General features: G+C 44.7%; 1 protein-coding gene across 1 annotated transcript in view; it reads right to left on the bottom strand.

Moving 5' to 3' along the window:
* Positions 1–528: 528 nt before the first annotated feature.
* Positions 529–25210, bottom strand: part of CNMD (chondromodulin) — a 141839-nt gene continuing 117157 nt past the window's right edge. The window contains exon 7 of the mRNA XM_069758186.1: positions 529–1096. Coding sequence (XP_069614287.1) covers positions 881–1096 — 216 coding nt within the window. The 3' untranslated portion in view covers positions 529–880. The remainder of the gene's footprint in view (positions 1097–25210) is intronic.

Here is a 25210-nt window from a genome sequence, read left to right as displayed (position 1 = left end):
TACCCCTTTAACTGAATAAAAAAGTGTATCAGACTGCGTTTTCCTATACTGAGACCCAACACTAAAAAGTGCTTATCATGCGATACGATTTTAAACATCTGTAAGGAGTATGTATGTTCTCCCCTTGTTTGCGTGGGTTTCCTCCCACACTCAAAAGCACATACTGACAGGGAATCTAGATTGTGAGCCCCAATGGGGACAGCGATGATGATGTCTGTTTAGTGCTGTGGAATTAATGGCGAGTAAAATAAATAAAGTGGGTCCTATGGTGGCCGATGATCAGCATCCATCTAGACCGGGACAAGAGCTTATACACACGATAGAAGTCTTACACCAAAATTCGCCCATAGACATGGAATTATTTTTATTCCAATTTCATATAAAAAAATGTGAATATTGAAAATTCTGGGAGTCTCACTGTGAATAGTTATACTAAGAACACTATACCAATGTCATTCTAAAAGCAGCAGAGCCGACGTCAATGGGCTTCTGCTGTTGGAAATGTGTCCGCTTCAATAACAACAGGGCTCAGCTTCACTTGAGATTTATTTACATCAAGCTACAAAAACGTGGAACACTGCAACGAGTCTAGCTAACCTTTAAAAGGGAACGGTTCTAAATCACGTCAGCAAATATGTGTCACAGCAGGACAAGTCTACATTAAAACACTAACTCCGAATCTATAACATGTTTGTCTCCAGGAAGCTATTGCACATACCATACATTTAGTATCTATGAGACCTACACTTCCACTCAATGACTGTGGACGGCCGGTATTAACTTAGGTCTTTATTTACAACAGAGCGTCAATCAGTTTTTAGACATTTGTTCTTTTCACATAACCAATTTCTGATGTCTCTTCCATTCCAAACCTTCCATGTTACACAACTCCGAGGATGCGTGCGACCCACCAGCTGCAGGGCATGACCACTCTGCATGCGGAGCGGCACCCCTGGTAGTTGTATGGAAATGGGTAGTAGCCACCAAAAGGCTCACAGATCCGCTGACAATGGGTATAGCTTCTTCTGCATTCGATGCAGCAAATGCCTTGGTGGTCCAGCATTGGGTCAAAAGTCATGCCACCCTCTCCTTCCAGCTGGTATAAAGAAAAAATAACATTGGTCAGTCATAATGTTTACTCCAATTATATCCGTATCACACCAAATGATTACATATAGCAGACGAAAATATGGCTGATATTATCTGCATTAATGGTTATATGGTAAATGTCAGCGAAGATTTAATGTCGCAATATCTTTTTTTTGCTGCTGATAGAACAATTTTTTTTTATATACAATAACACAAATAGTTTTACCCAATGTGATTCTAAGTACCCTAAAGGAAATCTGTTACCAGGTTTTTGCCTCCTAATCTGAGAGCAGTTTGCTGTAGAGCCTGAGAACCTGATTCCAGTGATGTGTTGTTTACTGGGCTGCTTGTTGCTGTTTTGATAAAATCAGTTTTATCATCAGGAGATTGTCCAGTAAACCTACTGCCAGGTAGTCCTACATATATATGAGCTTCTATCAGCCCTGTGATTGTCAGCTTTCTGACTATGCACAGTGTACACAGAAAGCTGGTGTGGACAGGGTTATACAGAGCGCAGTATTCAGAGAACTGGTAGATGTGCAGCAGATAAGTGATTTTATCAAAACTGCAGCAAGCAGCCCAATAGGTGATGTACTGTTGAAATCAGGGTCTCTGCCCCACATCATGCTGCTCTCAAACAGGGTAGCAACAACCTGGTGACAGATTTCCATAACACGTACAAATTTATGAACAAGAAAAGGGGAGGTAAAAAAATTACCATAAACGACCAAAGAGTCTGTTATAAATAAACTAAAGAATAACAACTTTATTTAGAAAATATATAGGAGACAGGCATGGGGAACCAGTGGGCAATTACACATGGAACTGCATGCACAAACACAAAAAGGGGCGCATGGAAACAGGCGTGCCACAGAGATCCCACAATATAGTCATAATTATATCAATCATCAGTGTATTGATTGCTGTAGAAAAGTATAATTATATGTGGGGAAGCCTGCTCTGTGTCAGTGCATATAGGTCTTATTAGGGATGTGTGGTATGTACTAATCACGTAGTGCCTAGTAGCAAGTGACCAAAATATGTAGCCCCCTGATGAAGGCTAAGCGTCCGAAACGCGCGTTGGGGTGGACGCACGGACCCGGTGTGCCTCTGCCTGCAGCTCACTCACAGGTATTATGAAACTTTTTCTGATGTTAGATACATATTTTGGTCGCTTGCTAAATAAAGTTGTTGTTATATTTACTTACAAAGGACTCTTTCGTTTGGTACTTTTGTACCTCCCCTTTTCGGCTTCCTTTAGACTTACCGTGGTTTTGCGCCCTGTTTCTGCAGCCCCAATAGATTTCTATGGGGTCGCAAAAATGGGCCGCAATAATTCCACGGAGCGGCGTATGGCTGAGGGCCGTAAAAAAATATCGAGCCTGCTTGATACTTTTCACGGCCCCATTGAAAATCAATGGGGCCGCAAAAACAGTTCGTTTTGCAGTGCACCGTTACTTCCGGTTTTGTGGAATGCCGCTTTTTTTTTTTTTCAAATACTTTTTCCATAGTAGTGGAAACCCAAAAAATGGCGATCTGCAAATTTTTTGCGGTCCGTTATTACGGCAGACTGTGAGAATTGCGGCAATACGGCCCGCAATAACGGGCCGCAAAAAACCACGGTAAGTGTAAAAGAAGACGACTTGTTCGGTATTTATGTAAGCAGAATTCGACGTTATAATCTAGAATACTAGTTATAATCTAAAATACACGTTAATACCCTTAATATGCTGCAACTTTTCATGAGTTCTTTTTATTAAGTTAATGAACAAGAAGAATATTAGGAATTATGTTATGCACAGCATTCAGTTCATTGGAGCCGTGAACACCCCTGATATATGGGCAGTGATTTTTTTCAACAAAGCTACCTTGCCCAATTGAGGTGTTATATTGCTCTGTCCACTTTGTGTTGTGATTCCAAATACTTTAGCCCAGATTCATGAAGACGGTTGTTTTACGTGCCAGTCTTGATGGAGAGTGCGCTGGAGTAAGACCAAAGATTCCCTGGTGTCTTGGTGATCATGGCTATCTGAGTCTGATGCACCTATGAAAGCTTGAGAGCTGCTCTTATCTTGTAATTAGTCAGAATAACTTTTATTTCTAAATGACTAATGAGAACTTCACAAACCGGAGAGGGGGAAGGGGCAAATTTCCCTTTGTTAACTGAGTGATAGTAAGCTTGTGTGATCACCACTCCTAAAAGAAATACAGCAAATGTTCAATTTTAACCCCTTTCTGCCATTGGACGTAATATTCCGTCCATGTGGGGTGGGCCTTAATTCCCAAGGACGGAATATTACGTCCAGCGCGATCGGCCGCGCTCACGGGGGGAGCGCCGCCGATCGCGGCCGGGTGTCAGTGACATCCGGCACTATGTGCCAGGAGCGGTCACGGACCGCCCCCGGCACATTAACCCCCGGCACACCGCGATCAAAGATGATCGCGATGTGCCGGTGGTGCAGGGAAGCATTGCGCAGGGAGGGGGCTCCCTGCGTGCTTCCCTGAGACCCCCGCAGCATCGCGTTGCTCCGGGGGTCTCCTACCTCCCTCCCTGCAGTAAGTCCCGGATCCAAAATGGCCGCGGATCCGGGTCCTGCAGGGAGGGAGGTGGCTTACCAAGTGCCTGCTCAGAGCAGGCACTTGGTAACGCTGCACTGCTCTCAGACAGATTGGTGATCTGTCAGAGTGCTGTGCAAACTGGCAGATCACCGATCTGTATTGTCCCCCCCTGGGACAAAGTAAAAAAGTAAAAAAAAAAAAAATTCCAAGTGTGTAAAAAAAAAAAAAAAAATTCCTAAATAATGAAAAAAAAAATATATATATTATTCCCATAAATACATTTCTTTATCTAAATAAAAAAACAAAACAATAAAAGTACACATATTTAGTATCGCCGCGTCCGTAACGACCCGACCTATAAAACTGGCCCACTAGTTAACCCCTTCAGTAAACACCGTAAGAAAAAAAAAAAAAGGAGGCAAAAAACAACGCTTTATTATCATACCGCCAAACAAAAAGTGGAATAACACGCGATCAAAAAGACGGATATAAATAACCATGGTACCGCTGAAAGCGACATCTTGTCCCGCAAAAAATGAGCCGCCATACAGCAACATCAGCAAAAAAATAAAAAAGTTAGTCCTCAGAATAAAGCGATGCAAAAATAATTATTTTTTTCTATAAAATAGTTTTTATCGTATAAAAGCGCCAAAACACAAAAAATGATATAAATGAGGTGTCGCTGTAATCGTACTGAACCGAAGATTAAAACTGCTTTATCAATTTTACCAAACGCGGAATGGTATAAACGCCTCCCCCAAAAGAAATTCATGAATAGCTGGTTTTTGGTCATTCTGCCTCACAAAAATCGGAATAAAAAGCGATCAAAAAATGTCACGTGCCCGAAAATGTTACCAATAAAAACGTCAACTCGTCCCGCAAAAAACAAGACCTCACATGACTCTGTGGACTCAACTATGGAAAAATTATAGCTCTCAAAATGTGGTAACGCAAAAAATATTTTTTGCAATAAAAAGCGTCTTTCAGTGTGTGACGGCTGCCAATCATAAAAATCCGCTAAAAAACCCGCTATAAAAGTAAATGAAAAAAATGTATTTATTTCCATTTTCCCATTAGGGCTAGGGTTAGGGCTAGGGTTAGGGTTAGGATTAGGGCTAGGGTTGGGACTAGGGTTGGGGCTAGGGTTAGGGCTAGGGTTAGGGTTAAGGCTACAGTTAGGGTTGGGGCTAAAGTTAGGGTTAGGGTTTGGATTACATTTGCGATTGGGATTAGGATTAGGGGTGTGTCTGGGTTAGAGGTGTGGTTAGGGTTACCGTTGGGATTAGGGTTAGGGGTGTGTTTGGATTAGGGTTTCAGTTATAATTGGGGGGTTTCCACTGTTTAGGCACATCAGGGGGATCTCCAAACGCGACATGGCGACCGATCTCAATTCCATCCAATTCTGCATTGAAAAAGTAAAACAGTGCTCCTTCCCTTCCGAGCTCTCCCGTGTGCCCAAACAGGAGTTTACCCCAACATATGGGGTATCAGCGTACTCAGGACAAATTGGACAACAACTTTTGGGGTCCAATTTCTCCTGTTACCCTTGGGAAAATACAAAACTGGGGGCTAAAAAATAATTTTTGTGGGAAAAAAAGAGATTTTTTATTTTCACGGCTCTGCGTTATAAACTGTAGTGAAACACTTGGGGGCTCAAAGTTCTCACAACACATCTAGATAAGTTCGTGGGGGGGTCTAGTTTCCAATATGGGGTCACTTGTGGGGGTTTCTACTGTTTAAGTATATTAGGGGCTCTGCAAACGCAATGTGACGCCTGCAGACCATTCCATTTAAGTCTGCATTCCAAATGGCGCTCCTTCCCTTCCGAGCCCTCCCATGCGCCCAAACGCTGGTTCCCCCCCACATATGGGGTATCAACGCACTCAGGACAAATTGGACAACAACTATTGGGGTCCAATTTCTCCTTTTACCCTCGAGAAAATACAAAACTGGGGGCTAAAAAATAATTTTGAGGGGAAATTTTTTTTTTATTTTCACGGCTCTGCGTTATAAACTGTAGTGAAATACTTGGGGGCTCAAAGTTCTCACAACACATCTAGATAAGTTCCTTGGGGGTCTAGTTTCCAATATGGGGTCACTTGTGGGGGGTTTCTACTGTTTAGGTACATTAGGGGCTCTGCAAACACAATGTGACGCCTGCAGACCATTCCATCTAAGTGTATTCCAAATGGCGCTCCTTCCCTTCCGAGCCCTCCCATGCGCCCAAACGCTGGTTCTCCCCCACATATAGGGTATCAGCGCACTCAGGACAAATTGCACAACAACTTTTGGGGTCCAATTTCTCCTGTTACCCTTGGGAAAATACAAAACTGGGGGCTAAAAAATAATTTTTGTGGGAAAAAAAGAGATTTTTTATTTTCACGGCTCTGCGTTATAAACTGTAGTGAAACACTTGGGGGCTCAAAGTTCTCACAACACATCTAGATAAGTTCGTGGGGGGGTCTAGTTTCCAATATGGGGTCACTTGTGGGGGTTTCTACTGTTTAGGTACATTAGGGGCTCTGCAAACACAATGTGACACCTGCAGACCATTCCATCTAAGTCTGTATTCCAAATGGCGCTCCTTCCCTTCCGAGCCCTCCCATGCGCCCAAACGCTGGTTCTCCCCCACATATAGGGTATCAGCGCACTCAGGACAAATTGCACAACAACTTTTGGGGTCCAATTTCTCCTGTTACCCTCAGGAAAATACAAAACTGGGGGCTAAAAAATTATTTTTGTGGGAAAAAATTTTTGTTTTATTTTTACGGCTCTGCATTATAAACTTCTGTGAAGCTCTTATTGGGTCAAAGTGCTCACCACACATCTAGATAAGTTCCTTAGGGGGTCTACTTTTCAAAATGGTGTCACTTGTGGGGGGTTTCAATTTTTAGGTACATCAGTGGCTCTCCAAACGCAACATGGCGTCCAATCTCAATTCCTGTCAATTTTGCATTGAAAGGTCAAACGGCGCTCCTTCCCTTCCGAGCTCTCCCATGCGCCCAAACAATGGTTTACCCCCACATATGGGGTATCAGAGTACTCAGGACAAATTGTGCCACAACTTTTGTGGTCCAATTTCTTCTCTTACCATTGGGAAAATAAAAAATTGGGGGCGAAAAGATAATGTTTGTGAAAAAAAATGATTTTTTATTTTTACGGTTCTGCATTATAAACTTCTGTGAAGCACTTGGTGGGTCAAAGTGCTCACCACACCTCTAGATAAGTTCCTTAGGGGGTCTACTTTACAAAATGGTGTCACTTGTGGGGGGTTTCAATGTTTAGGCACATCAGTGGCTCTCCAAACGCAACATGGCGTCCCATCTCAATTCCAGTCAATTTTGCATTGAAAAGTCAAATGGCGCTCCTTCCCTTCCCAGCTCTGCCATGCGCCCAAACTGTGGTTAACCCCCACATATGGGGTATCAGCGTACTCAGGACAAATTGTACAACAACTTTTGGGGTCCATTTTCTCCTGTTACCCTTGGTAAAATAAAACAAATTGGAGCTGAATTAAATTTTTTGTGAAAAAAAGTTAAATGTTAATTTTTATTTAAACATTCCAAAAATTCCTGTGAAACACCTGAAGGGTTAATAAACTTCTTGAATGTGGTTTTGAGAACCTTGAGGGGTGTAGTTTTTAGAATGGTGTCACACTTGGGTATTTTCTATCATATAGACCCCTCAAAATGACTTCAAATGAGATGTGGTCCCTAAAATAAAATGGTGTTGTAAAAATGAGAAATTGCTGGTCAACTTTTAACCCTTAACTCCCTAACAAAAAAAAATGTTGGTTCCAAAATTGTGCTGATGTAAAGTAGACATGTGGGAAATGTTACTTATTAAGTATTTTGTGTGACATATCTCTGTGATTTAATTGCATAAAAATTCAAAGTTGGAAAATTGCGAAATTTTCAAAATTTTCGCCAAATTTCTGTTTTTTTCACAAATAAACGCAGGTACTATCAAAGAAATTTTACCACTATCATGAAGTACAATATGTCACGAGAAAACAATGTCAGAATCACCGGGATCCGTTGAAGAGTTCCAGAGTTATAACCTCATAAAGGGACAGTGGTCAGAATTGTAAAAATTGGCCCGGTCCATAACGTGCAAACCACCCTTGGAGGTAAAGGGGTTAAAGCAAACCTTACAGGAGAGTCATGGTGTCCGGACCACAGGCAGCATGAATCAGAGGCTGGCTGCATTGTAGTCATGTATGTTCTACTCTAAAAGGAAGCGCCATTTCAGAGTGAACTTACTTTGAAAGGCCAGCAAGTGGTCATGTGTCTCCCATGACTAGTCCAAATCTGCTTCCCGTTTCCCCCCCTGATAGACAACTGTGTGTGGGACCCTGTCAGTCTAGATGAGTGAGAATCCATCTGAGGCCAGCCTTGAACTAGTCATTTGTTATGCATAATCCACAACCAACTTTTCAAAGATTTTTTTTCTCTGAATTGCTGATGTGTTTTAGGTCAGTATTTGACTTCAGTATTTGTAAGTCAACACCTGGAGTAGAACAGTCAGGAAAAGGAAACACGTCACCACTTCTGTAATTCTCACCAACTTCTGGTTTTGTCTTACAAATATTGAGGTTAAAAACTCTCCAAATACGGAAAGTGTGAACATGGCCTCAAAGTCATATAGGTCCCATTCATTTCTTTGTTAATTCTGTGTACAAGATTGTGCTGTGTGCATTAGCTATAACATTGCAAAATCCACTAATATATCTTAATGGCTACTACATGCGCCTTGTGTGTGTTTCCCCCCCAGTGGGGGAAATAATAATCTTTATTTTTATAATAATCTTTATTTTTATATAGCGCTAACATATTCCGCAGCGCTTTACAGTTTGCACACATTATCATCACTGTCCCCGATGGGGCTCACAATCTAGAATCCCTATCAGTATGTCTTTGGAATGTGGGAGGAAACCGGAGTGCCTGGAGGAAACGCACGCAAACACGGAGAGAACATACAAACTCTTTGCAGATGTTGTCCTAGGTGGGATTAGAACCCAGGACCCCAGCGCTGCAAGGCTGCTGTGCTAACCACTGCGCCACCGTGCTGCCCTAAATAAGTATTTGGTGATTTTGTGAGTTTGTCCACTGACATGAACAGTCTATAATTTTAAGGGTAGGTTAATTTTAAAGAGAATCTGTCACCCCATTTTTCGCCAATAAGCTTCGGCCACCGCCATCAGGGGCTTATCTACAGCATTCTGTAATGCTGCAGATAAGCACCCAATGTAACCTGAAAGATAAGAAAAACAAGTTAGATTATACTCACCCAGGGGCGGTCCGGTCCGATGGGCATCGCGGTCCGGCGCCTCCCATCTTCATACGATGTCGTCCTCTTCTTTGCTTTCTGTCGCGGCTCCTGCACAGGCGTACTTTATCTGGGCCTCCCATCTTCATACGACATCATATGAAAATGGGAGGCACCAGACCGCGACGCCCATCAGACAGCACCGGGACCGCCCCTGGGTGAGTATAATCTAACCTGTTTTTCTTATCTTTCAGCAACAGCCTCAAAATCTTAATGATTTAGAGATGATCTGCAAAGAGGAGTGGCCCAAAAATCCTCCTGACATGTGCGCAAACTTAATCAACTACAAAAACGTCTGACTGCTGTGTTTGCCAACAAGGGTTTTGCCACTAAGTATTAAGTCTTGTTTACCAGAGGGATCAAATACTTATTTCTCACTGCAAAATGCAAATAAATTTATACAATGTGACTTTCTGGATTTTATTTCTGATATTCTATCTCTTAATGTTAAAATAACCTGCCCTTAAAATTATATACTGTTCATGTCAGTGGGCAAACTTGCAAAATCAGCAAGGGAGCAAATACTTATTTCCCCCACTGTGTGTATATACAGTATATATACACAAGAAGAACAAAGTGATGCCGCGCTCAGGGGTAGATACAGCGTGGTATGGCCACTAAAAAAGGGGGGTACTGGTGGGTGCCTGATAGTAGCCACAGATATACCGCTCCCCAACGAGGGTATATCTGTGGCTACTATCAGGCACCCACCAGTACCCCCCTTTTTTAGTGGCCATACCACGCTGTATCTACCCCTGAGCGCGGCATCACTTTGTTCTTGTGATATATATATTTTTTGTTTTCAGGATAGGCACAGATCCTGTTTTGTGATCCCAAGCAGCTAGGGGTGTACAACTTCACTTTCTATTCTCCCTGTCACCTATTTCTTGTCCTCGAGTGTGGTGAGCGCCAGTGTGTGCATTTTCGCATTTATCCAGTATATGTACACACATAAACACACAGTGCCTTGCAAAAGTAACTTTTCAACCTTTTCCCACATATCATGCTTCAAACATAAAGATACCAAATGTAAATTTTTGGTGAAGAATCAACAACAAGTGGAACACAATTGTGAAGTTGAACGAAATGTATTGGTTATTTTAAATTTTTGTGGAAATTCAAAAACTGAAAAGTGGGGCATGCAATTGTGGCACCCCTAGGGGTATTTGCCACAAAAATAGTTACTGACAGTAAATACAAATACTAAAATCGCAAGACTGCACTACCACCTCCGGCCAGAAGGGGGAGCTCCAGAGACTCCCCTTGATCCATTCTGGTCTGAGAGAAGAAATGGCAGTTGGGCTAAGGAGCTGATAGTGAGAGGTCATACAGCTGAATTTCTAACAGCCCTATGACGGTTTCCAGGCCCAAATCACCGGCCTGAGGAGAAAAGGGACAGAGAAAAAGGACATTGTGAGAATCGGGTAGCATTAATCACTACCCAGAACAGGCGCAAAGACGGATACCGGATCCGTGGCTGTATTCATTATATATAATACAGCGACCGGAAAAACGTGAGGTGATATCAGCTTCACTAGGGCCGCACGCAGCAACAGACACAGTTCAGCGGTACTCCCGGAGGGGGTAAGCCGATAAAAGGACTCGGGTTGCCCGTCGAACCAGGACCCGGAGGGGAAAGATTGGGCCGGCAGCCAGTTCACATACAGCAGCAGGGCCACACAGAAACTGCGTACAATAAGAGGCGAAGACCCCGGCAGGGTCAAAGTAACTCAGAGTTCCCATACAGACTCCGGTGACAGGACTGGTTGTAAATCCCTTTATGTTGAAGTAAACTGGTTAAACGTTTCAGTGCCTCAGTCTTTCATTTGGACAATAGCCATCTATCCAGGATCGGGATCATCACCGCTGGGAGAACCTGCTGCTGATCAAGTAAGTGCCTGTTCCCTCACGATACCCCTTACACTGTGCATTGCCTGAGACCACAGCACCGGGTCAAGCCACCCGTGACATCCCCCTCAAGAGACAGACCCCATTGGTCCGGTGCTGGGTACCCCGGTCTCCTGGGCGTCACAATTGGCGTCACGAACAGGATTCAGCCAGCCTGTATACCGGGTATTGTGTGCCGTGATTGGAGCCCAAAACTGTGAAAACTTGGATGAAAAATCTTGAAAATTGACTTTATTAAAGAAAATTCCATTTCCCATTAAAAACTATTGAAAGTGACTCTTCCCCATTGGTTATAATGGAGTAAAGATGGCCGCCATCACCTCATAACCGTTAGGCACGAGACTGTTAATTGAGCTACGCCATTACCTGAGCCCCAGTCTGACTGAAAAGCTTCAGAATCCGCCATTACAGAGCGTGCGGCGGGCGGGAGCAGCAGGGGGCGTGTCATTGTGGGCGGCACCAAGCTGAGCGCTCTGACGTCAGAGCAAGGGGAAAACCAATCCTGCTGCACAGCGGAACGAATCTACACTATCCCGACGGAAGCGGAGGACCGGAAGGGTCCGGATTAACTAAGGGGGCACAGTATGTCGCAGCACGGAGACGCCGCAGCACCCGGCGATGCTAATGCAGCTGAAAGACAGAGTGTCGATAGAGAGTCCGGTAGCGCAGCGGTGCAAGGAGTGGCGCCCATCATGCCTGTGCTGATGCCATATACCCCGGGTGGCCCGTGGCTTCCAATGTATGAAGGTGAGCCTAATACCCTTGACGATTTCAGAGAAAAGATGCTGGCCCATTTTAACATGTTCCCCGTGGGTGAAGTTCAGCGTGTTAGTCTCCTGATGATGCAGTTAAGTGGCCATGCTAAGCGAGAAGTCACAGCATGGGCAGCTGATCTAAAAGGCACTGTTGAACGCATATTTGCTGGATTAAAAGCTACATTTGAAACCACTGCCAGCAGCAAAGCTAAAGTACGATTCTTTAATTGCAAACAAAAAGTTAATGAGGGCGTGAGAGACTTTGCCTTAAACCTGCAGGAAGCCCTTAAATCACTTACACTGGCTGAACCCATTTTTAACACCGGAGCGGATAAACTGCTAAGAGATCAATTTATTGAGGGACTCTACACCCCTTCTCACCGGGGGCATGTGAGCATGCTTGTTTTTAAGAACCCTGAATTGACTTTTGCCCAATTAAAGGAGAGCGCTATACGTCTCCAGCTGGCAGAGGCACCTCGGGATCAGGAGCCTGTGCAACCCATGGCAGAGGTTCCTCAACAACAGGGAGTGCCAGTGACATCAGCTATGTCTGGGGCCATTGCAGAGCCCCTGGGGCGCAGTACTAATGAGGCTCTTCAACAAAAGCTTGACTCTTTAACTGATGTTGTTGCTTCAATGGCTAAAATCATGCAGGAGATGAGAGGACCCAAGATGGAGTTGGCAAACCGTAGAGAAGATGTTCCATGGATGAGACCCCGGAGATACCCGACATGGAGAGGACGACCCCGCGACCGCTACCAACCGGATGGACAGCCCATTTGCCGCCGTTGCCAGCAGCCAGGCCACTTTGCACGAGATTGTGATTTAAACGGGAATCCCCTGGGAATGCGGGCCGCTTCGCAGGAATGAACTTTCAAGGCCCAATACCCTGGCACGACAGGTACATCGGAGGACGACCCATTATCCCTATCGTGCTGGACGGAATTCCCCTCAACGCTTTGCTGGACACAGGTTCCCAAATTTCATCTATACCGTATATCCTTTATAAGAGGTACTGGGCTGATGCAGATATTGATAAAGGGCCCTCTGATGTTGAACTAGATATATGGGCCAGTAATGGTAAGTTGGTACCGAAACTAGGATTCAGGGAGATGACCATAAAGATTGGTAAAGTAGAATTGAAGAAACAGGGTATAATTGTTGTTGATGTTGACCGACGGAACTGTGAACCAACTGTATTGATAGGAATGAATGTGTTAGAGAACTGCTTTGCCGAAGTTATTTCTGTCTTACAGCAAATTGCTGAAACTGCCCAATCCTACCAGCAGAGAGTTCTCCGGAGGGAAATAAAAGTATTGATGTTAAGGCAACAGGTAGAAGTTGCAGGTGGAGAAATCGGCAGTGTGAGGGTAAGTGATCCGACATCTATTGTAATCCCACCAAAAACAGAAATGCTGGTTTGGTGTAGAGCAGCCATTGGTACTAAGGGACGAGATTATCAAGCCTTAATAGAACCAGTGTACACCGACAGCAGGCCCACTATACTCACAGCACGAGGGGTAGTCGAGGTACACCGGGGACGAGTGCCGGTACGACTTTTGAACTGTGGAGAGGAAGAGGTCACTTTGCCAAGGTATGCTACAGTGGCAAAGCTATATACTGTTGACAACAATGCCATCACAACCATTGAGCCCTTAGAACCAACCTGTCAGGTGGAAGTCAACGGCTCAGATGGAGAATTGGAGGATTGGTGCCAACAGCTACACGTGGGCATAAATTAAACACCTACCCATCAAAAACAAGGGGTGTATAGGCTAGTGACGGAATATGAACAAGTCTTCAGTAAACACCCATTGGACTTCGGACGGATAGAAGGGGTAGAACACACAATCCCCACCGGTGACCATCCCCCAATAAAAGAAAGATATAGACCCATACCGCCCGCTCACTATCAGTGTGCAAAAGATATGCTGCGGGAGATGAAACAGGCCGGGGTAATAAGAGACAGCTGTAGCCCCTGGGCGGCCCCTCTAGTGATTGTCAAAAAAAAGGACGGAACCATGAGAATGTGCGTAGACTACCGGAAGATTAATAACATCACCCATAAAGACGCCTACCCCTTGCCTAGGATAGAAGAGTCCTTAACTGCTTTGAAATCTGCTAATTATTTTTCCACCTTAGACTTAACAAGCGGGTATTGGCAAGTCCCTGTGGCTGAGAGAGATAAGGAAAAGACGGCATTCACCACACCAATGGGTCTATGTGAATTTAATCGCATGCCGTTCGGACTCTGCAACGCATCCGGTACCTTCCAGCGGCTGATGGAATGCTGCCTCGGACACAAGAACTTCGAGACCGTCCTCCTGTACCTAGATGATGTGATCGTTTACTCAAAGACTTACGAACAACACTTAATAGACCTGGCAGAAGTGTTCGAAGCCTTATCCAGGTATGGCATGAAAGTCTAGCCATCCAAATGTCACCTTCTCAAGCCAAAGGTACAGTACCTGGGACACATCGTGAGTTCGGAGGGAGTAGCACCAGATCCCGAGAAAATAAGCGCCATAAGGGATTGGCCAAGACCTACCAGCGCAAAAGAAGTGAGACAATTCCTGGGATTGGTGGGTTACTATCGCAGATTTATAAAAGGATTTACCACGTTGGCAGCACCCTTGCAAGACACCTTGGTAGGGCAGACGAAGAAACCTTCAAACCGAAACCCTCCTTTTCAGTGGAATGACGAAAGGGAAGACTCCTTTGAACAACTAAAGAAGGCACTAACCGGAGAAGAGGTTCTGGCATACCCAGATTACCATCAACCTTTCATCCTCTACACCGATGCCAGTAATGTGGGACTAGGAGCGGTGCTGTCACAAAAGCAAGAAGGTCGGGAGAAAGTCATCGCCTTTGCAAGTAGAAAGCTCCGGCCTACTGAAAGAAATTCAGAAAATTACAGCTCCTTCAAATTGGAACTACTGGCAGTAGTTTGGGCTGTGACTGAACGTTTCAAACACTATCTGGCCGCTGCAGAATTTATTGTCTATACTGACAACAATCCGTTGACCCACCTGGACACAGCCAAATTAGGTGCGTTAGAACAGCGATGGATAGCCCGGTTATCTAATTACAACTTCATAATCAAGTATCGAGCAGGTCGCAAGAATGGAAATGCCGATGCCCTATCCCGGATGCCACACTTGAGAGATGTAGAAGAAGAAACGGGGGAGCTTGAAGAAATTGAACTACCAGCCTTCCATCATCCCAAGGCAAAACATCATCAGTCAAGTACCTATCAGAAACAACAAGAGGTGAATTTTAATCCGTTAGCACACCATAGATGGGCTGACACCCAAGACAGCAATCCGGCTGTGAAGTTGGTGAAGGAACTGCTGACTGAGCAAAGTGCATATCCCGATGAGGATGCCCCAGAAGAGACGCATCAACTCTGGAAAGAGAGAGGCAAAATGTTCCTGTATCAAGGGAAGCTCTGTAGAAGGTACACCAATCCGAAAACACATGAATTGGTTTGGCAGATTATCGTGCCTAAACAAGATGTGAAGATGGTCCTCGAAGCTTACCATAATGGTGCTGGTCACTTCGGTTGGAAAAAGTTAGAAGTACTTCTAAGAGAAAGATTTTATTGGGTCGGGATGAGAAAATCAATCGAACAGTGGTGCAGAAATTGTGGCCCGTGCAACCTCAGAAGAAACGATCAAAAGAACCAAAGAGCACCACTGCAGCCCATAATCACCAAACAACCACTTGAACTTGTAGCCATGGACCACGTGAAGTTGACACCAAGCCGGTCCGGCTATGTCTATGCCTTGACCATCGTGGACCATTATTCACGCTTCTTGGTGGTAGTACCCGTAAAAGATCTGACAGCAAAAACAACAGCCAAAGCGTTCCAAACGTACTTTTGTAGACCCCATGGATATCCAGAGCAGGTTCTCACCGACCAAGGTACAGCCTTTGAATCAGAGATCTTCAGAGAATTCTGTAATATGTATGGTTGCAAAAAGATCCGGACGACGGCCTATCATCCACAAACAAACAGCTTATGCGAGAAGATGAACCATATTGTAATAGACCTACTAAAGACTTTACCTGAGACAGAAAGGAATAAATGGCCAGAGAAATTGCCTGACTTGGTGGATCTGTATAATCATGTCCCGGTGAGCTCCACCAACTGCACTCCAGCTTACCTTATGCGTGCAAGACCCGGCCAATTACCAATCGATCTAGAAATGGGAATTCTGAAACCAGACGCAGAAGTTCAAGACTCCAATTGGGATATCATACGGCAAAAGCAGTATCGCCAAGTGCAAGAGAGTGTGGAAAGAAGCCTTCAGCAAACTAGAGAAAGACAAGAGCGATCTTTCAACCAGAATGCTCTAGCGACCCCATTAAGACCGGGTGACCAAGTGCTCAAGAGAAATCGTCGAACCAATAAACTAGACAATCAGTGGGAAGCCGTACCCTACACAGTTTTACCAACAAGAATGGATAATCCTAAAATGTGTCTCATTAGCAAAAACGGAGGCTTAACATCTGTACTAGTGTCAAGAGACAATCTTAAATTATGTCCGGAAGCATTGAAAGAGCCAGAAGTTGTCAAGCCAGAACCAGAAGTTATTCAACCCATAGAGATTCAACCAGTAAAGGAAAAAGAAAAGGAAATGTATCACACCTGTATAGGAGACTTTCCCAAAACCCTACTAACAAACCATGGTGCAGTAGTGGTTCCCATGGTGGCCTTTTACCCAACACCGAGCTCAATACCAGAAGTCCCAAGACAGGAAGAGGCTGACCCCGTACTACGGGAGGTTCCAGGCCAGGAAGAACAGATTCCTGATCAGAGTAATCCCATTCACGGTGGACTTGCCAACTCCATAGTCGTGGAATTATCTTTAGCAGAGAGGGCAGATACTACATCCGCAGTAGACAGTAGTACACCACATGAAGAGACACCGCTATTACGTAGATCACAGCGTAGTACCCAGGGTCAATTACCGGCCAGGTATGCGGATTACCAACTATAAAACTATAGTCATTGTTATCATTCTGCAACGTTTAAGCCCAGTACCTACAGAGACTTGTCTGTATGAACTTATTGCATATTCTTGAACTTTTTATCAGCCCGGAGGCACTAAATCAAAGCTCCGGAAAGACTGCTTTTTGAACTTTGCTTTTTGCTCTTTTTGAACTTTCTTTAGACTTTATATTGGTAACTCCGTTGGAAAAATGGAACTAAATTCCTGGACACAAAGTGCAGTGCCTTTCCTAGTACCTTCAAGGATAGAACTGTATTAATGGACGCTGTCATAATCCCAATGGCAGGGGATCACAAAAGGACAAGCACAAAAAACAAAACAAGCTCTAGGGTGATGGAAACTGAGCTGACCGCGATCCTGAACCTCAACACACAACTAGCTGTAGCCGGGGAACGTGCCTACGATGATTCTAGACGTCTCGCGCCAGCCGAAGAACTAACTTTCCCTATTAGAAGAAACACAGACCTCTCTTGCCTCCAGAGAAACACCCCACAGAAATAGCAGCCCCCCACATGTAATGACGGTGAAATGAGAGGAAAGCACATACATAGTTATGAAAACAGATTCAGCAAAATGAGGCCCGCTAAAGCTAGATAGCAGAGGATACAAAAGTGAACTGCGCGGTCAGCGAAAAAAACCCTACAAAAAACCATCCTGAAATTACTTGAACTCATGTTCCAACTCATGGAACATGAGGAGTAATATCAGCCCACTAGAGCAACCAGCAAAAAGGAATCACATATCTGCAAGCTGGACTAAGACAAAAATTAAGCAAAACGTGGAACAGGAAAATCAAAAACTTAGCTTGTCCTGAAGAATACAGAAGCGGGAAGCAGAGGAAACAAGACACACTGATTACATTGATAGCCGGCGAGGAAATGACAAGAAAGCCAGGTTAAATAGGAAACTCCCATATCCTGATAGAACAGGTGGACACCAGAGACCGCAGAGAACACAAGTCACCCAGTACCATCCGTAACCACCAGAGGGAGCCCAAAAACAGAATCCACAACAGTACCCCCCCTTGAGGAGGGGTCACCGAACCCTCACGAGAACCACCAGGGCGACCAGGATGAGCCCTATGAAATGCACGGACCAAATCAGCAGCATGAACATCAGAGGCAACCACCCAAGAATTATCCTCCTGACCATAACCCTTCCACTTAACCAAATATTGGAGTTTCCGTCTGGAAACACGAGAATCCAAGATCTTCTCCACAACATACTCCAATTCTCCCTCCACCAGCACCGGAGCAGGAGGCTCAAGCGAAGGAACAACAGGTACCTCATACTTCCGCAACAACGACCGATGGAACACATTATGAATAGCAAACGATGCCGGGAGATCCAAACGAAACGACACAGGGTTAAGAATTTCCAAGATCCTATAGGGACCGATGAACCGAGGCTTGAACTTAGGAGAAGAGACCTTCATAGGAACAAAACGAGAAGACAACCACACCAAGTCCCCAACACGAAGTCGAGGACCCACGCGGCGACGGCGATTAGCAAACTGCTGAGCCCTCTCCTGGGACAACTTCAAATTGTCCACCACATAACTCCAAATCTGATGCAACCTATCCACCACCATGTCCACTCCAGGACAATCAGAAGGCTCCACCTGACCAGAGGAAAAACGAGGATGAAACCCCGAATTACAAAAGAAAGGAGAAACCAAGGTAGCAGAACTAGCCCGATTATTAAGGGCAAATTCGGCAAGCGGCAAAAAGGTAACCCAGTCATCTTGATCAGCAGAAACAAAACACCTTAAATAAGTTTCCAAGGTCTGATTAGTTCGTTCCGTCTGGCCATTCGTCTGAGGATGGAATGCAGACGAAAAGGACAAATCAATGCCCATCTTAGCACAGAACGTCCGCCAAAATCTAGACACAAACTGGGATCCCCTGTCAGAAACGATGTTCTCCGGAATCCCATGCAAACGAACCACGTTCTGAAAAAACAGAGGGACCAACTCAGAGGAGGAAGGCAACTTGGGCAAGGGTACCAGATGAACCATCTTAGAAAAGCGGTCACACACAACCCAGATGACGGACATTTTTTGAGAGACAGGGAGATCCGAAATAAAGTCCATGGAAATGTGCGTCCAAGGCCTCTTCGGAATAGGCAAAGGTGACAACAATCCACTGGCTCGAGAACAGCAAGGCTTAGCCCGAGCGCAAACTTCACAAGACTGCACAAAAGAACGCACATCCCTCGACAAGGAAGGCCACCAAAAAGACCTGGCCACCAAGTCTCTAGTACCAAATATTCCAGGATGACCTGCCAACGCAGAAGAATGGACCTCGGAGATGACTCTACTGGTCCAATTATCCGGAACAAACAGTCTTTCAGATGGACAACGATCAGGTTTATCCGCCTGAAACTCCTGCAAAGCACGTCGCAAGTCTGGGGAGACAGCCGACAAAATCACCCCATCCCTAAGGATACCAGTGGGCTCAGAATTTCCAGGGGAGTCAGGCACAAAACTCCTAGAAAGAGCATCCGCCTTCACATTCTTTGAACCTGGCAGGTATGAAACCACAAAATCGAAATGGGAGAAAAACAGTGACCAACGAGCCTGTCTAGGATTCAGACGCTTGGCAGACTCAAGGTAAATCAGATTTTTGTGATCAGTCAAGACCACCACACGATGTCTAGCACCCTCAAGCCAATGACGCCACTCCTCAAATGCCCACTTCATGGCCAAAAGCTCCCGATTACCAACATCATAATTCCGCTCAGTGGGCGAAAACTTTCTAGAAAAGAACGCACATGGCTTCATCACTGAGCAATCGGAGCTTCTCTGTGTCAAAACCGCCCCCGCTCCAATCTCGGAAGCATCAACCTCAACCTGAAAAGGAAGCGAAACATCTGGCTGACGCAACACAGGAGCAGAAGAAAACCGGCGCTTAAGTTCCTGAAAGGCCTCCACAGCCGCAGGAGACCAAGCAGCAACATCAGCACCCTTCTTAGTCAAATCCGTCAAAGGCTTAACAACACTAGAAAAATTAGTTATGAAACGACGATAAAAATTAGCAAAGCCCAAGAACTTCTGTAGACTCTTAAGAGATGTAGGCTGCGTCCAGTCACAAATAGCCTGAACCTTGACGGGATCCATCTCAATAGTAGAAGGGGAAAAAATACACCCCAAAAGAGAAATCTTCTGGACTCCAAAGAGACACTTTGAACCTTTTACAAACAAAGAATTGGCCCGCAGGACCTGAAACACCTTCCTGACCTGCTGAACATGGGACTCCCAGTCATCCGAAAAAACCAAAACATCATCCAAATACACAATCATAAATTTATCCAGATATTCACGGAAAATATCGTGCATAAAGGACTGGAAGACAGAAGGAGCATTAGAAAGTCCAAAAGGCATCACCAAATACTCAAAATGGCCCTCAGGCGTATTAAATGCGGTTTTCCACTCATCACCCTGCTTTATCCGCACAAGATTATACGCACCCCGAAGATCAATCTTAGTGAACCATTTAGCCCCCTTAATGCGAGCGAACAAATCAGTCAACAATGGCAAAGGATACTGATATTTAACTGTAATCTTATTCAAAAGACGGTAATCTATACAAGGCCTCAAGGAACCATCTTTTTTGGCCACAAAAAAAAAACCTGCTCCCAAAGGGGATGAAGATGGACGGATATGTCCCTTTTCCAAGGACTCCTTAACATAATCCCGCATAGCAGTATGCTCTGGCACTGACAGATTGAACAAACGACCTTTAGGAAATTTACTGCCAGGAATCAAATCTATAGCACAATCGCAATCCCTGTGAGGAGGAAGCGAATTGAGCTTAGGCTCCTCAAAAACATCCCGATAATCAGACAAAAATACCGGAACCTCAGAAGGAGTAGATGAAACGATAGAAATCGGAGGTGCATCATCATGAACCCCCTGACATCCCCAGCTTAACACAGACATCGTTTTCCAGTCCAAGACTGGGTTATGAGTTTGTAACCATGGCAGACCAAGCACTAAGACATCATGTAAATTATACAGTACCAGGAAGCGAATCACCTCCTGATGAACGGGAGTCATACGCATGGTCACTTGTGTCCAGTACTGAGGTTTATTCATAGCCAAAGGTGTAGAGTCAATTCCTTTCAAAGGAATAGGGACTTCCAAAGGCTCCAGACTAAACCCACAGCGGTTGGCAAATGACCAATCCATAAGACTCAGGGCAGCGCCTGAATCCACATAGGCATCGACGGAAATGGCTGATAATGAACAAATCAGAGTCACAGACAGAATGAACTTAGACTGTAAAGTACTAATGGCAACAGACTTATCAACCTTTTTTGTGCGTTTAGAGCATGCTGATATAACATGAGCTGAATCACCACAATAAAAACACAACCCATTTTTCCGCCTATAGTTTTGCCGTTCACTTCTGGACTGAATTCTATCACATTGCATTGTCTCAGGTGCCTGTTTAGAAGACACCGCCAAATGGTGCACAGGTTTGCGCTCCCGTAAACGCCAATCAATCTGAATAGCCATAGTCATAGACTCATTCAGACCTGTAGGCGCAGGGAACCCCACCATGACATCTTCAATGGCCTCAGAAAGGCCATCTCTGAATTCTGCAGCCAGGGCGCACTCATTCCACTGAGTAAGCACCGACCATTTCCGAAATTTCTGACAATATATTTCTGCTTCATCTTGCCCCTGAGAGAGAGCCAATAAAGCTTTTTCAGCCTGAATCTCTAGGTTAGGTTCCTCATAGAGCAAACCCAATGCCAGAAAAAACGCATCCACACTGAGCAACGCAGGATCCCCTGGTGCCAATGCAAATGCCCAATTCTGAGGGTCACCCCGCAGGAAAGATATAACAATCTTGACTTGCTGAGCAGGGTCTCCAGAAGAGCGAGATTTCAAAGAAAGAAACAACTTGCAATTGTTCCTAAAATTCAGAAAACTAGATCTATCTCCAGAAAAAAACTCTGGGATAGGAATTCTAGGTTCAGACATAGGAGCATGTACAACAAAATCTTGTATATTTTGAACCTTAGCAGCAAGATTATTCAGGCTGGAAGCCAAACTCTGGATGTCCATGGTAAACAGCTGAGGTCAGAGCCATTCAAGGATTAAGAGGAGGTAAGACGCAGCCAGGCTGCAATTAAGGCTATGCAGCAAACTCTGAGGGGAAAAAAAAAAAAAACTTCCTCAGACTACTTTTCCTCCTACTTCAGCCAATACGATTACCACTTTTTGCCGGCTATACTGTCATGATCCCAATGGCAGGGGATCACAAAAGGACAAGCACAAAAAACAAAACAAGCTCTAGGGTGATGGAAACTGAGCTGACCGCGATCCTGAACCTCAACACACAACTAGCTGTAGCCGGGGAACGTGCCTACGATGATTCTAGACGTCTCGCGCCAGCCAAAGAACTAACTTTCCCTATTAGAAGAAACACAGACCTCTCTTGCCTCCTGAGAAACACCCCACAGAAATAGCAGCCCCCCACATGTAATGACGGTGAAATGAGAGGAAAGCACATACGTAGTTATGAAAACAGATTCAGCAGAATGAGGCCCGCTAAAGCTAGATAGCAGAGGATACAAAAGTGAACTGCACGGTCAGCGAAAAACCCTACAAAAAACCATCCTGAAATTACTTGAACTCATGTTCCAACTCATGGAACATGAGGAGTAATATCAGCCCACTAGAGCAACCAGCAAAAAGGAATCACATATCTGCAAGCTGGACTAAGACAAAAATTAAGCAAAACGTGGAACAGGAAAATCAAAAACTTAGCTTGTCCTGAAGAATACAGAAGCGGGAAGCAGAGGAAACAAGACACACTGATTACATTGATAGCCGGCGAGGAAATGACAAGAAAGCCAGGTTAAATAGGAAACTCCCATATCCTGATAGAACAGGTGGACACCAGAGACCGCAGAGAACACAAGTCACCCAGTACCATCCGTAACCACCAGAGGGAGCCCAAAAACAGAATCCACAACAGGATGCTATTTGAAGTGACTTTTTACAGAACTCTATTTTTGTTTACTTGAGTGGTTTTTGTAACTTTTCATTTTTAAGACTCTGTACATATTAATTGTTATTTCAAAATGTTATCGTCCCACAGTCCCGGAGTACTGTTCTTAACTAAGGGGGAATGTGGCACCCCTAGGGGTATTTGCCACAAAAATAGTTACTGACAGTAAATACAAATACTAAAATAGCAAGACTGCACTACCACCTCCGGCCAGAAGGGGGAGCTCCAGAGACTCCCCTTGATCCATTCTGGTCTGAGAGAAGAAATGGCAGTTGGGCTAAGGAGCTGAAAGTGAGAGGTCATACAGCTGAATTTCTAACAGCCCTATGACGGTTTCCAGGCCCAAATCACCGGCCTGAGGAGAAAAGGGACAGAGAAAAAGGACATTGTGAGAATCGGGTAGCATTAATCACTACCCAGAACAGGCGCAAAGACGGATACCGGATCCGTGGCTGTATTCATTATATATAATACAGCGACCGGAAAAACGTGAGGTGATATCAGCTTCACTAGGGCCGGACGCAGCAACAGACACAGAGTTCAGCGGTACTCCCGGAGGGGGTAAGCCGATAAAAGGACTCGGGTTGCCCGTCGAACCAGGACCCGGAGGGGACAGATTGGGCCGGCAGCCAGTTCACATACAGCAGCAGGGCCACACAGAAACTGCGTACAATAAGAGGCAAAGACCCCGGCAGGGTCAAAGTAACTCAGAGTTCCGATACAGACTCCGGTGACAGGACTGGTTGTAAATCCCTTTATGTTGAAGTAAACTGGTTAAACGTTTCAGTGCCTCAGTCTTTCATTTGGACAATAGCCATCTATCCAGGATCGGGATCATCACCGCTGGGAGAACCTGCTGCTGATCAAGTAAGTGCCTGTTCCCTCACGATACCCCTTACACTGTGCATTGCCTGAGACCACAGCACCGGGTCAAGCCACCCGTGACATCCCCCTCAAGAGACAGACCCCATTGGTCCGGTGCTGGGTACCCCGGTCTCCTGGGCGTCACACAATATTATTCGGCCCCTTTAGCTTAATACTTTGTTGCACCACCTTTTGCTGCGATTACAGCTGCAAGTCGCTTGGGGTATGTCTCTATCAGTTTTGTACGTCGAGAGACTGAAATTCTTGCCCATTCTTCCTTGGCAAACATCTCGAGCTCAGTGAGGTTTGATGGAGATCGTTTGTGAACAGCAGTTTTCAGCTCTTTCCACAGATTCTCAATTGGATTGAGGTCTGGACTTTGACTTTGCCATTCTAACACCTCGATACGTTTATTTGTGAACCATTCCATTGTAGATTTTGCTTTGTTTGGGATCATTGTCTTGTTGGAAGACTTATCTCCGTCGCAGTCTCAGGTTTTTTGCAAACTCCAACAGGTTTTCTTCAAGAATGGTCCTGTATTTGGCTCCATCCATCTTCCCATCAATTTTAACCACCTTCCCTGTCCCTGCTGAAGAAAAGCAGGCCCAAACCATGATGCTGCCACCACCATGTTTGACAGTGGGGATGGTGTGTTCAGGGTGATGAGCTGTGTTGCCTTTACGCCAAACATATCGTTTGGCATTGTTGCCAATAAGTTCGATTGTGGTTTAATCTGACCAGAGCAACTTCTTGCACACGTTTGGTGTGTCTCCCAGGTGGCTTGTTGCAAACTTTAAACAACACTTTTTATGGATATCTTTGAGAAATGGCTTTCTTCTTGCCACTCTTCTATAAAGGCCAGATTTGTACAGTGTACGACTGATTGTTGTCCTATGGACAGACTGTCCCACCTCAGCTGTACATCTCTGCAGTTCATCCAGAGTGATCATGGGCCTCTTGGCTGCATCTCTGATCAGTCTTCTCCTTGTTTGAGATGAAAGTTTAGAGGGATGGCCGGGTCTTGGTAGATTTGCAGTGGTATGATACTCCTTCCATTTCAATATAATTGCTTGCACAGTGCTCCTTGGGATGTTTAAAGTTTTAGAAATTATTTTGTATCCAAATCCGGCTTTAAACTTCTCCACAACAGTATCACGGACCTGCCTGTTGTGTTCCTTGGTCTTCATGATGCTCTCTGTGCTTCAAACAGAACCCTGAGACTATCACAGAGCAGGTGCATTTATACGGAGACTTGATTACACACAGGTGGATTATTATAATCATTAGGCATTTAGGACAACATGGGATCATTCAGAGATCCACAATGAACTTCTGGAATGAGTTTGCTGCACTGAAAGTAAAGGGGCCGAATAATATTGCATGCCCCACTTTTCAGTTTTTGAATTTCCAGAAAAATGTAAAATAACAAATAAATTTTGTTCATCTTCACAATTGTTCCACTTGTTGTTGATTCTTCACCAAAAATTTACATTTGGTATTTTTATGTTTGATGCATGATATGTGGCAAAAGGTTGAAAAGTTCCAGAGAGCCGAATACTTTTGCAAGGCATTGTATATATTATGAAAAATAAATCTATGCACCTTGTTGGTATATATATATGTATATATATATATATATATACATATATATACCCCAACAAGGTGCATG

Source organism: Ranitomeya imitator, chromosome 3, assembly GCF_032444005.1.
Source record: "Ranitomeya imitator isolate aRanImi1 chromosome 3, aRanImi1.pri, whole genome shotgun sequence".
NCBI lineage: Eukaryota > Metazoa > Chordata > Amphibia > Anura > Dendrobatidae > Ranitomeya > Ranitomeya imitator.
The sequence above is the reverse complement of the archived record's forward strand: the minus strand, read 5'-3'. Positions and strand labels throughout refer to the sequence as shown.